This window comes from Drosophila tropicalis, unplaced genomic scaffold, assembly GCF_018151085.1.
Source record: "Drosophila tropicalis isolate 14030-0801.00 unplaced genomic scaffold, ASM1815108v1 contig_845, whole genome shotgun sequence".
Classification (NCBI taxonomy): Eukaryota; Metazoa; Arthropoda; class Insecta; order Diptera; family Drosophilidae; genus Drosophila; species Drosophila tropicalis.
In genome coordinates this window covers 12,218,618-12,232,776 of record NW_027173338.1, presented here as the reverse complement: position 1 = coordinate 12,232,776, position 14,159 = coordinate 12,218,618, and the positions used below count along the sequence as shown (strand labels likewise).

At 37.4% G+C, this 14,159-nt stretch overlaps 1 protein-coding gene across 1 annotated transcript; it reads left to right on the top strand.

Moving 5' to 3' along the window:
• Positions 1–12,685: 12,685 nt before the first annotated feature.
• Positions 12,686–13,607, top strand: LOC137581113 (heterogeneous nuclear ribonucleoprotein A1). The gene is made up of 3 exons (XM_068295284.1): positions 12,686–13,149; positions 13,202–13,353; positions 13,418–13,607. Exons 1-3 carry the CDS (start codon positions 12,863–12,865, stop codon positions 13,477–13,479), a joined length of 501 nt encoding a protein of 166 aa, XP_068151385.1. The 5' UTR covers positions 12,686–12,862; the 3' UTR covers positions 13,480–13,607.
• The last annotated feature ends 552 nt before the right edge of the window (positions 13,608–14,159 follow it).

The following is a 14,159-nucleotide window of genomic DNA, read 5'->3' as shown; positions in this document are numbered from 1 at the left end:
TGCCAGCTTTTTTCTCATGCCACTCATTCTGCGAACAGCGTGACCTCCTCTTTTACCCACCGAATGTCCTTATCATTCCTTTCCTTTTCTTCGATACAGAGACTTAGGAATTACCGACGGAACTTTGCTAAAAAAAGGAGTAGGCCAATTTTAATAGTTTGGATTGTTGGAATCATTTGATAAATCTAACATATCTTAAAATTATCCTTCCCTATTGAATCCTGTTGAATATTCTAGTAATAAATTAACAAAGTCCCCCAAAAAGTATTTCTAACGTTGAAAAGTTCTATTTTTTAATGTCAGCGGATCAAGAATATATATGCATAATCTACTAATATTGCACTTTTTCCACGTGAACAAATTTATAACTAAATTTAAATACTCTTAAAAAAATATGTATTCCATCAATTGCATTTAATTTCATTTCAATTGAATGCACACTAAAAATGGGAACAGTAACCCTCTGATCCTTATGTATCTCTCAAATGTATGTACATGAAGCACATAATATAGGGATATAATCTATGCGAAACATCTGCTCAATACGTACGCTTATGAATTACTAAAAAACGAAAAACTGAAATTTACAAAATGGATTCGTGTTGAATAAAAAATGAAATGATAACAAACAAACCATCACAATAAACCTAGAAGACAAACAATACAAACTCAACCCAGCGCAACCCTCTTGAAATCATAGTCGAACACCCATCCCCGAAATAAACCACATATGTAGATACCTATACCAACATACAGACATACAATAATATACTTACATGTACATATGTACATAGTTTATATCAAATAATAACTAACCCTTTTCTGTCATTTGGTAAACAAGTAAACTGTACCAAAACTTATTTTCAATTGCATTTGCTTGTCAACTGTCAAAATCAAAAAAAGATCGGGTAAAACAATATAGAGACCGAAAGAGAGGAAGAGAGAGAGAGAGAGAGATGGCAGCTACCACCATCATTAAAGACATGGAGTCTACGGGTCTCTCTTTTATTTCCTAGACACAATGTCGTTTATCATTCCGATTCTTAAGGCCCAAAATCCCAAAGACCCCAAATGAAGCAATGGCGGACCAAATCTCAGATGCATCGGAGCGAGACAACAAGTGGAATTTCTATGCAAATCAGTTTGAATTAAAACTCGTTTTCCACAATTTTGATGACGCCGATTTGTCTCCTACAATCATAAAAACCGTTCAAGAAAACTTCTCCAAGAGACACAGAAATATCAAACGGAAAGTCCGACCCAGCAAAACATAATTAAAGTCGGAATAAATTATTACACACATTTTGTGGTAAATGCGACAAATATTTCGAACCCAACCCAGAGCCCGAAAACTGTGGTCGAACATCTCTTATAATTTCCTGATAAGCAAACGTGAGAAGGTTAAGGTTATGATGACCAAAAAAAGAGGTAAAGGTCGGCGGGATCTAAAAGTTTTCATTTAGAGTTTGCTTTTGGTTTCCTTTTACTTTACATAAATGAAAAATATTACAAGAAGATGTAGATGAAGAAAACTCCATAAACCATTTGAAGATTGGAGAACTAATTTCGGTTTTTTTTTTAATGGAAATCAATTTGGTAATTTTAAAGAAGAACGATGAACGGAAACCGTGTTTCAGTAAGCACACATCTGTGAATATATTCTCTGAAAAAAGTCTAAAAAATTTATTTAATTGTTTAAAACAAAAATGTGGATTAAGCAGTGCACTTCTTCTCTTTCAAATACAATCATGTTCTCTTTAATTGATCGTAAATATTCTCAGCTATTACCAATTTCTCACTCGCTGACTCATTAGGCTCATTATTAAAAGCCATTTTCTCGGATCACAATTCTTAAAAATGTATTTATTCGATTTGAAAAATCGTTTATTACCTACCTCCCCACACGAAAAGCAAAGTATCTAATAAAAATCGAAATGCACGTCGGTCATTTGATCTAATATCACGTTCTGACTGGGAAAAATTAAAATAAAATAAAAGAAAATCCCCAGTTTTACTTACCTTAATATCTTTTGTTTGTTGTTTGCTGTGAAATAAACCGAAATTGAAATTAAAATTAAACTAAAACCCAGAAGAGGAAAAAAGGGTTTCAGAACATAAAATTAAGTACATGCATAAGGCACTTCTCTGTAGTCTAGTCGAATTTGGTGGGTTTCCAACGAGGGTATGAGGTTCCTCTGTGTGGGTTGAATGAGTTTTTGATTTGTCTTGTCACATGGCTGTGATTTATGTTTACGATGACAATTGGGAAAATTGAAATAAACTTTTCTTGTATTTCTTTTAAAATTCTCGTATTTATTTATTTGCTTTTACCTTAAGTTTTGTATTTAGTATGTGTGTTACGAAATAAATTAAATTTCCTAACACAAATGTAGGCGAAAAACATTTAAATAAGAGTTGACCTTGCGCCCGGTCGATGGGCGGGATTTTTGGGTTTGGGCGGTTTTTGGCTGGTTGGCTGACTGGCTGGCTGGCTGGCTGGCTGGCTGGGACTCTGGGCCATTTGCTCGATTGCGTTTAATCGATTTCTTTGTAAACCCGAAACCCAATGTCAACAGCCTCACGACATACACACACTCACACACAAACACAGAGACACAGACACCGTCGGATCTACATAGCAATTCGGAGGACACAAATAAACAAATTCAACTTTGGCAAGGAAAGGCCAAAAAAGGAGCAAAAACTTTGGGAGCAAAATTTGCTTTTTTGGTACTCGAAGCGAGCGAGAGAAAAACATTTACACACTTAAACGAAGCAAACGAAGCAAGCATTTGAGGCAAGTAGCGCAAAAATAACCTAAAAGAAAAACTAAAGAAAATTCTAGTGCAGCAGTAAGGTCCTTGCTTTCTCGTGAAAATGGAGCTGAAGCTGAGGCAGGCAAAGTAGTTAAGGGGAAGACACTTTAGCAATTCTTGAAAGCGAAAAAGCCTTTTTTGCTGTAAGGTAAATAAGCAACAGTTGTACATACATAGGGTATATGTATGCATGCATACATATGTACATAAGTAGGCAGCCATTTCTGTGTCCTTGCGGCGACTATAAACTGTGGCGAAATCTATTGATTGAGCAGCCACATGAAACAATTTTTGTCACCACAAAACTCATAATTCAACTTTGCGCCTACCATTGGCAATTAACACGCCCTCTTCACTAGGCCTCCACCAATAGGCCCATCACCTCCTAATGTTGCCTCCTCCTTCTGCATTCGAAATACTTAATGGCAAATTTATGTGGCGTTGCATTTTCCTCTAATGAAAATGGAATTCATAAAACAAAACATCATAAATACTTAAAATCTTATACTTAAAACGAGATGGAGAACCACTATTCGTATAGCGGGAAGGGGAGGCTCGTGCCAGCCATCTGTTACCAAACAGATGCTTTTAAAAACGTTTTCCAACGAATGGAATCCGAAAACTGTGTACATATAGCACAATATTTCTATGAGCCAGAACAAATGATTTCACAAAATTCGTAATTGGAAAATGAAAATTCATTCAAAAATTGAAACAATGCAAGTTGGTATGAAAATTTGATTTTGTTAACTGTAAGTTTATTGAATTTTGATTTATAATGCCAATTAAAGAACACTCTTATGAATCGTTCAAGTGTTTATTAGTTCAGATCCGTGGTATTAACTCTTCACTTTTTGTGTCAGATTGTGTGTAGAAACAGACCCAGGTCAGGGCAAAACTTCAGATGTTTTTGGGTAGAGTAAGAATCAATAATATATAGAAGATTTCTATTCACATTTGACTTTGTTTAAATTCATTTATATAGTCAGATTTTAAATTTTTCATTTGAATTTGATATAAATTTATGTCGGGAAAAAGTTAAATCGCAACCACAAGAGATATAATTAAATTAAACTTTTGCTTTAATTTTGCAGCTGTTGAAAATTTAATGACAATTGTTGCATTTAAATGCTGGCCCCATTTAGCCGGCTCCTTCCTGTTCGGACGACGAGGTTAAAAGCACCGACAAAATCGATAAACGAAAAAGGGGAGAGAGGGAGGCTAGATTCACCCCCGCACAGCCAAAAATAGACATGTCTCTGTTGTTGCCTTTCCTTTCGCTATGTGTGTGTGTGTGTGTGTGTGAGAATGTTTCTGAGTGTGTATTTTTTTGGTGACGCGTTTGGTCTCCAGCAACAACGTGAGCAAGATATATTAGCCGGGTTTCATTAGAAGGCATGGGAAGGGCATGATAGGGCTACGACTCGGGCTGTGCGTCGTTGGAGTTACGTTTCCCCATTTCGTGGGCGTTGTCCTACGTCCTGGTCCTTGTCCTGACGCTGGTGGTATCCAGTCTCAATTGGGTGACTACATCCTAGGCTCTCTCTGCATATGTGCGAGACCTTCTGTCTGTCTGTCTGTGACAATTTCCGCTCGTTTTCGCTGTCGTCCTTGCCAAAAAAACAAGGCAAAAGGGGAGCTAACCAGCAGAAGCAATTCAGCTAACTTTCCATTCATTCACTCTATCCACCTTCCACCCGCTAGACTGTCTGTGCTTTTTGTCATCATCGTCTCGCAGTTTCACTTTTTTGTTGTTTTGTTGCCCAGTGTTTTCCTCAAATTTCCAGTGCGTTTCCAAGAACAACTAAAAAAAAAAAACATGAACTGCAAATGAAACTGAGAGCAACAAATTGAATAGAAAAACGAACAAAAACAAAACAAAACACCACACAAAACTGCGGGCATTTTTATGTTAATCAGGTCAATGGCATGCCATGCCCTTATTCTCCGCGCCCCGCTCGCTATAACACACTTGAAATGGCCAGCAAATTTGGGCCAACGAATAGCTCCAAACCATTCCCCCCCCAAAAAAAAAAAAAAAAGAAAAGCATTTTACTTGAAATTTAACATAGTAGAACATGGTCTTTAAAATTGATACCGTTTTGTTTGTGAAACATTTTGTCAGCCTTCCTGAAAGAGGGTAAATGAAATGACAGGGATACACTCTTGATCGTAATATTTATTTAGGTAACATACAACACACTTAATTCTTTTATTGTCCTTCTGTTGTCATCATCTGATCCTGTTATGGGATCTCATCGAAAAAATGAAAAATTCCCATATAAGTTGATTTTTCATTTGGAATTATTAGAAGACTACCTGGATCAATGAAAAACAAACCAACAAAAGTTACTTATATAGTCCAAATATCTTAAAATAACTAAATAACTTCATAACTCTTTCTCCGGAAAGTCATTCAAGTAAAGACTTATCGAGGTACGCTCATTGCTTATTGATGCTAAACGGCATCAAAATTATATTTCACGCTTTAATTAAAAATCGAAAATTGAAATGGCCATAAAAAATGTTTGTTAACCACTATAACCACATCTGTTAATGTCTGTACGTAACCCCAGACAGAGTTTGGAAGGGAATGGTTTTATATGGCTGGTTGGATGGCAGGGAGCGCCGATGTCGATGACGACGACTGTGTGCAATGAAGTGAAGCTCGAACTGAAAATTGGTAGACGAATAAATAATATCGATACCAAGTCAAAGAGAGAGAGAGAGAGAGCGGTGGAGAGAAAGAGACTCGGATCAATTTTTGTTGCTACTGTGGCCCTTTATCAAATTTTGATAAAAGCCGCGCCAATAAATTAAATGTATAAATTCATTTAATGAATTTTATTTTTATTGTTTCAACTGCTCATTGCGCCAGATGACGAGTGTGTGTGTGTGTAGGTGGTGCATATTAAAAAACCATCAGCGTGTCAATATGTAATTTGTGTCGTCGACATTGTTTCTGACAAAACTCCATTGCAAATAGACTATAAATTAAATATCAATAAAGAGTGGTTGGCCCATATGGCATCATCGACATCATTTTGACAATGCTGCCGATACAGATCTAAGGAAAATCCCCGAAAATTGTATTGACAAACATTCAAGTTGCAGTAGAATCTCTACACATTAGTCACAGTAGCCGAAAGGCAAACAACAATTGTTAAGGACTCTTCAGTCGTGGAAAAGTTAGCTAAAAGTGCCTTGCTCTCGATCCCAGCAGCAACAGCAGCTCAAATCGTGTGCAATCAACCGCAATTTCTTGAACAAAGGCGAAAGACCTGAAGCGGATGGATGAGCTGCTGTTTGTGCAACCTAATGAAATTTCTTGAAGGATCACTGCCCTGAGGTGGAGAGAAGAGTAGGGGAAGGATCTTATTGTGAACAACACAAAAAAATAAAATTTGTCAACCGTTGCTTGAATTCATTAAGCCGGTTCTGGGTCTCGATCTGGATCTGGGTTTGGGTCTACTCCCCAGCCATTAAATACCAATTTGTCGTCGTTGTCGCTTGTCTTTGATGCTGCTCTGAAAATTATTAGGGATTTATTATGATTATTATATTAAGAAAGAAGCACACAGCATGATCACAATGACAGATGCCAACCGAGCCAGAACAATGGAGTACGCAGGATCACATCGGATAGGAGCGGCCCGTCATTTTGGTGATATCATTTAAGAAGAGATTTGGAATAGCCAAATATTATTTTACATATCAATTATGTTTTTCTTTGTTCCCGGCTTTTTTTGTCATTTGGAAAATTGCATTTTATTTTTACCCACTTTTTTAGGTAATTTGATATTTTGTCCACAAAAACTGTAAACCAGTTTATGTTTTTACCAATTGCGGTCAAAACTGTGATCAGAGAGGATCGATTTCTGATCGATTGAGTGGGTGGGCCGTGTTCTATCGGCAGGTATTTATAATTTCCATTCAATTTTCCCACATTTGAGAAAAATGAAATCGTTCATCGAAATGCAGGCTACGTCGCCGTTTCGTTTAATGAGCAGATTAAAAAGATATCAGAAATGCGTCAAAAATCGTCCAATTTCTGATGAGTTTTTTCCTACATTAGGCATGCAGAACGTGTGTCAAAGTTTAATTTCAATCAAAATCCAAATTATATGGCAGGCACAAATAAAATTGTCGAGGAAAAACTTGAAGAAAACATGAGGGAGACAGTTGCCCGTTCGCATTTTAAAGTATGCCGCCCAGGTAAGAGAAGGCAAAGTTTAAGTCACGATGAGAACTGGAAAATGGAGAAATTTTAAATTTATTAAGTCTCAAGCCAAATGGCTGGGAAAACCTTTAAAGAAGGTGCCAGATCCATTTCAACGCAGGAAAAATCGTAACCCAATGATACCGTTAAATCTAAGTCGCTTGAAAATTTTGTATTTCAAAGTATGGGACCAAATCCTTACCTCTTAGACCTCCTATGTGTATTTGAAATTTGTCCAAGGTTAATTCAGCGGATAAACTTTCATATGAGCCGCGGAGATGAAGAACCCGTATACGCTCCGCCCTAGAGAGGTAAATTTTGGCCCCCCCGGCCCAGCCAACACCCTCTCAATAGCGAAATCCAACACCCTTAAGCATTACGCAAATGAATTCGGCGTTGCTCTCTTGCTTATGAATTAGCTGAAGCCAGAGCCGGAGCCAAAGCCTTGCGGCACACGACTTCTTGAGCAGGCTTAAGACTTTTATGACACCCTTTCCCCTCCATTGACACCCTCGCATACATACATACCACCCCACAGTCAGAGAAAGTTTTCATTGCTGGTGGTGCCTGGAAGTGTGTGGAGATGGGGTGCGTTTTTTAATGTCCTCATACAGGAGGGTGTCATGCCCAACTTCAAAAGCACAGCCAAATAAAAGAGAGAGAGAGAAAAAAAAGCATATGCATAATTATTTAATTGAATTAAACAATTTCGTAAATGGTAAATGATGCGACAATATGGCGGCGATGCTTTCGACACGGTCTCTATGCGAATTTGCATAAATACATAATTATTGAGTTGCTCACGATGTTTGCGTGTGTGTTGTGTGTGAGGATAAGGTGTTACTCCCGTGTATAATAAAATTTGCATGTTACGAGAAAGGTTTTCTTTGTTAAAAAGTTATCAAGTGTAAAAATGCGAGTGGTGGAATATGTTTAGATATGTATGTATGTAGAGATGTCATAACACTTGTTGTAGAAGTTTATAGACTGACTTATTGAACAAAGAGTTGGCATATTCCAATTGTTTCATTTCAGTTTAAAGCATCTCTTTAGTTATAATCCTTTAAATGTTCCTCTTTCTAAAGTATTGCATTAAATAACTCATAAATGAATGCTTAGGAAGGACTTTCTGTTATTCCTTTGAAAAGTGTTCAATCTATTGATCTTGATCTTACAATTGGTCCTAAATCACACCATTAAGATCACATTTAGTGAAATCGCATGTGTGAGATGATCAACCATTATATATTTATAATACTATTTCGAATTTTGAAAAAAATGACATTAATTTTCAATGGAAATTGGATGCTTGGCGAGCTAATGTTAAATGTTGGCCGGGGTCGTCCATCTGTCAAAGTGTTGACCCCTAGGGGTCACACGATTTTCTCTATTTTTCTATTGATTTCACAGTTATTGCAAATGACAATGCCGAAAACTAAAATAAAATCGACTGGCACAGGCTGGATGTGTTATATTTCAATTTTTGAGTCTGCACACAAAAGGATGCAGGAGGAACATGACACAATTTAAACTGCCTGAATGACCTTTGGTCAGCAATCGGCAGCCACACCCCCCCTTTCATTAGTTGGGGTGCATTGAAGGCGAAAGGTCCTGGCCACCATTGTCCTGCATGTCCGGTTTATTGTTATTGTTATTGTACTACGCTGCGACTGGGACTGGGACTGTCAAACGGAAGTATTTCCCGAGCTATTGTTGAACTACTATGGCTTGGATCCTGGCACGCGTCACCGCTGCCGCTGCCTCTCCTTTAGGCTAATGACTAGGCAGTGAGTTCGTAGGAAGACCCGCTCAAGTGCCTCTCAAAAATGTAGAATAAAACACACACACACACACACACCCTCAGGAGTTGTCAGCCATCGACAGATATATCTATCTATCTGTCTATCTGCCTGTGGGTGAAACTAAATGAGGCAAGGATGCCCCTTGACTTCAAAAAAATAACAGAAACCAATAAATGTTGTCAAATTTATTGCTTTTCATTCAAAAATTTCCCTTTTGTTTGCAATTTGAACTACCCTAAATCCAGCTAAGGGCTATAAATGTGACAGAATATCAACTTTTTCTTATACATACATACGTGTGGAAAGTTTGGTCAAAGACAGAAGGGGAGTTAAATATGCATGATGAATCTAGCCAGAGGATCATTTGAGACATTTCGAATAAACTGATTGAATAATAATTTGTCGAAAATATTTTCAAAATTTGTTTACTTATAAGAAGTGGAACTTGGCTTGGTCAAACGATTCAAAACGTTTCAACATACATACATGTGAATAGAACAATTGAGGCCCGGCCCACATATGACACATGCATGTATGTAGGTATGTATATCCTGCGGCCTGCCTTCTGCTCCTGTTCCTTCTCTTTCTCCATCATCAACTCCTCCTTCAAACTGTCAACGCATTGTCAAATTCTATTTTTATGTTTTATTTTCATTTATGTTTTCTTTTCGTTTTGTTCTTTTTTTCTGTTCGTTGTTTGTTCTGGCTTCCGCTTGGCGTCGTTTCAGTTTTCCTTCGTTCTTCTTGTTTTTTAATATGCGAGTCTAATATTTCAGTTTTTTTGTCGTCGTTTTCTGGGTCTTCCCCAGTTTGAGTTGTTGTTTGTGTGTTGACAATTTGTTTGGGCTGCTTCTTGTGGGGAACCGCTGCTAAATAGCTACAAATTTATGAACGTAAGAAAAGACGCAACGTAAATCAATTTTTAATGCATTTTCCATTTTCATTTATGTTTTCCCGTTTCTGTCAAGCGGCAAATTGATGAGTGGCGATAAGAATTTTCAAAATGCTTATTAGAGGGTCATTTTCCCGGAAAAACAGACAACGTTTGATACTTTTGCATATGTACATATATAATTTTATACACATGCATTGATGCAAATTCATTTGGCACTTATCTTCTCCCCGTCTAAGCATGCGAGGGCGATTCGATGAATAGCAAGATTAATGTAAGGCAAATTAAGAAATTTTTCTGATTTTATTTATTAGAACAAAATGGCAAAGATTGCGAATCTTATCCTGAAGAGTGTCCTTAAAAATGAGTTTTCATATGATTGTATATTGGTGAAATGACCCTCTTACATAGGTACCTACATATGTTTATTCTATGTATATACTCTTATGTATATGCGAGTGGCATTTGTCGCATGTTTGGTTCCAGCTTTTCCATCAAATCCAATTTAATACGCTTAAGTTCTTAGTTTTTTTTGTTGTTTTTGTTTTTTGCTCTTTGTTCTTCTTCCTTTTTCCATTTTGCCTGCTACGATTCAATTTAATGTTATCGATTTTTAATTTTCCTATTTGAACAAAATGTGCTTTTTGTGCAGACTTTGAACAATTTGGTTTGTATGTTTTTTTGGTTTTGTCTGTGTGTGTGTGTGTGTGTGGATTTTTTGTTGTGTTCTATGGGTTTTAATGTGAATTACGAGCATACCCCTCGCCCCATAACCATTTCATCATGCACCATGCCCTATGCCCCATGCCAGGAAACAACAATAACAAGTTAAGGCTTGTAATTTAATCGCATTTGTATCGATGCTTTTGTTTTCATTTTCCTTTTCCTTCTTTTGTCTCATTTTCAATTTAGTTACTACGACTATTATTTTGCGTTTTCAGCCGGCAATTCGAATTAAATTCAAGGCGTGGAAAAATGGTTATATATACAAATGATATGATCCAGTTGCAGTTGCAACAGCCATTTCCATTTCCATTCGGAAGCCATAGAGTTGCACTGCCTCTTGATGGATTTTCATTCGTTATCGATATTGTTTGCATTTCGTTTTTTTCTGCTTTTACCCCTCCGCCGTGAAATAAATTTCACATAAGTAAAAAAAAAACTTTAATTGGATTTACAGTTCTCAACGCAAATTACAAACGAATAGTTTTAATTCAAACGTCGGGGTCACCAAAACTCAAAAAATATCATCACTAAACCAGAGATTCTTGAAATAGTTTGTTAGGGATATCTTTGCGAAAAGTTATTAAAGTTGTTTCTGCCCACACACGCCCCCACAAAATTCTTCGCATACCTCACAAAATGAAAGCAATTTATTTTCGCTGATTAAATGAAAACACATTTCATATTTTAACCAATTAGAGAGTGGAAGCAATCATCAAGGCAGAACTAATTGGTTAGCCATTTAACACTTACCCCCCATACTGGAACAAAATTTCGACTCGATTTTTGAGGCACTCAACATAATCGCTGGTTGTTCCATTGGATGCTACTGCAGCAGATAGAGATGGGAGCCCATCATCCTAATCATCATCCCCATCATCATTATCATCATCATTGCCATCGACTTCGACATCGACATCTACACGAAAGAGATGACTCTGAAGAAGGGGTAAAGTTTTTCAGCTGCCGTTCCCCCACGCGTGCCTGATGATTAATCGTTCCCGAAAATGTTTGTTTTCATAAACAATTTTTTTAATAGGCTCCACGCTCCATGTCTGCCTGTGTCCCTCTCTCTCTCTCTCTGTCTTTTTCTATCTGTCTCAGTGACTCCTCAAAAATGTTGTTGCTATTGTTGTGGGTGGGGTCAAAGAGTTAAATCGTTTCGAGTGTATATCTTGTTTGTCGTTTGTCGAACTGTCGACTTAATGCAGATGATGCAGATGTGGATGCAGCTATTTTTGTTGCATTCATGTTTCCAAATAAGACATAGTGGATGGAGAGGGGCGGTCGGGCGGCGTTGTAGTGGGAGTAGAATTTAAAAAGAGTTGATAAATCAAATTGAAATTCGTGTTGAGGGTCTTAGACAAATTGCCTCGGCTCTTAAGGCATATTGAAGGTGTTAATTATATGGCAATTAGAATGGACCTTCAGCTGTTGAGCTAAATATAAACCACAAAAATAACAAAATAATCTCTACTTTCATTGTTCCATCCCCAAGAACAAAAATACATAGAAGATATATTCAATTGAAAATAAAAAATGTTTTCAACAGGTGACAAAACAAAATTTGTAAAACCCCAAAACTAACGCAAACCACACGAATGCCATAAAAATGGGGAGCCATAAAATATTTTATGCGTTTTAAATTGCTGCTAAAAAGGAAAAAGGAACCAAATATCCATAAATCTTTGGGACTTAGCTCAGTCGAACTGTACAAATATTTTCGACTATAAAAAACGCAAAGGAATTGAGAAAAAATAAAATAAACGTGGCCATCAGGTAAATGCACAGCAAGTGTAAGAGCCAAGGGCAAACGAGCAGTTATCCTTAAGAATCACATTATGAATATGAAGCAATAATATATTTATTTATGAACCTCATAACGAGGCTATTTATGAGGTCATCTGCTTTTGTTTGTTTGTCGATCAATAGGCAACACTTCAAAACTGGTTTCCAAAGGTTCAGGATCAAGACCAGCTGTGGAGTGGCCTGCAGCAGCGAGCACAGGTGGAAACCGATGGTCGAAATGCATTTTAATCTCTAACTGTAACAACTCTAACGAGGCAATTATTCACCAATCGAAACATATTTTATAAAATGTTATTAAAATCAAACTTTTAAAATAGTCCGAGATACATATTTGGTAAGATTTTTTCATATCAATATAGCCTTGACTTGACAGTTAATGAAATTTGTCTCTATTTGATGTGGGAACCATATCACCATATCATTCCAAGTTCAACATTCATGTAGTTAACATCTAACAGTTTCGGCATAGACTTAAAATTAAAATCATCCTCCCTTTTTGGTTTTTATTAGTTTTTGAACCTCAAAATTTTCAAATTTTTATTGTTGGTTAACCAAAAACAGCGAAAGTTGAGAAAAGAGAGCCAAAAAATCAATCATCACAATGCAGGACGGTAACTACAACAGTGCAGAATTCGGTTGGGAATATGGTGCTGGAGCTGGTGGTCAACCACATGGACAGATGCAGATGAATCAGGGAGGAGGTGGACATGGTGGCTACAGTGGTCAACAATGGCTGCATTCGAATCAGGAATATACCTACAACTATCAACAGAGGGCCATGCCGCAGAATGGTAGAAATGGAGGTATGGGAGCAGAATCAAGTCCCTTTTCGGGCTACAATGATGCCATGATGCAGGCATATACGGATTTCGGTGGCAAAGATATGTAGTAAGTCAAACGCGTTTATATGGAAACTTTTTTGACTGAACGTCTCTTGTAGTTCCATGCAAGGAGAATCTATGAATATGGGCTCCATGGCTGGTGGAATGAGCGGCAATGGTATGAGCATGGGTATGGGAGGTGGTGGCAATTCGCGTAATGGTCTGGGAGGCGGCCTTAACCAACGATCATACGGTGGCTACTCGAATAATGGTAAATATCGGAAAGATGTCGTGAAAACAATGTTTACTTTACCAAGTAATCGAGCATTTTTTAGGTTTGGACAATCCTCGCCAGCGACGTGGGCAAGGACAAAGTCAAGACCAGGCTTGGTTTTGAATGATGTGCTGCTCTTACAATCATAGAATGTAAATTGGACCAAAAATCAAATTTCGAAACCACAAAATTTTTTCAGTCACTCTGACCGTTAATACAGACTAATAAATTATGTATACTGGACATCAAAATATTTTGCATTGGAAAACTTACATATTTGCTATTGACTTAAATTGCATTGTGCCTGACATTTGGGGTCAAATGCAGCCCATTAACTTCTGTTGACCTATTCCTTTATGGTGTCTCATTTTCCTGTGTTGCGACCTCTGTCATCAGGGATACACGTATATCTTTGTGGGGTGGGTGAGGAGGAGGGTGGTTAGGGCGGAGAGGCATAAATTACCCGAAAATGCACTGTATTTTGTATGTATAAATTATGATGATACTATTAGTTAGCATGTCATTTGTGAGCTGAGACCTATAAATTAGACACGGGCAACAACTGCAACTGCAACGCTTCTCTTTCGGCTCGCCCGTGGCATCCGAAGTGCCTCTTTTTGGGTAGTTTCCTTCGTTGTTGTCTTTCCTATTCCTATTTTGTGTTGTTTTTTCTTTTTTATTAATAAATTTACATATAGTTTTTGTCTTGAGGAGCGAAGTGTGTGCGTGTGTAATGATCTGTCGCTGTGGATCATGGCAGCGGATTAATGGTAAACCGAACACATTTTTCATCGAACGTTCGA

What these genes read in the sequence shown, in the direction of transcription:
- LOC137581113 (XM_068295284.1), top strand. Translation starts at nt 12,863, where the DNA reads ATGCAGGACGGTAACTACAACAGTGCAGAATTCGGTTGGGAATATGGT. An exon ending in TTCGGTGGCAAAGATATGTA is followed by an intron (nt 13,150 to 13,201) that starts GTAAGTCAAACG and finishes CGTCTCTTGTAG; the next exon opens with TTCCATGCAAGGAGAATCTA. An exon ending in CGGTGGCTACTCGAATAATG is followed by an intron (nt 13,354 to 13,417) that starts GTAAATATCGGA and finishes AGCATTTTTTAG; the next exon opens with GTTTGGACAATCCTCGCCAG.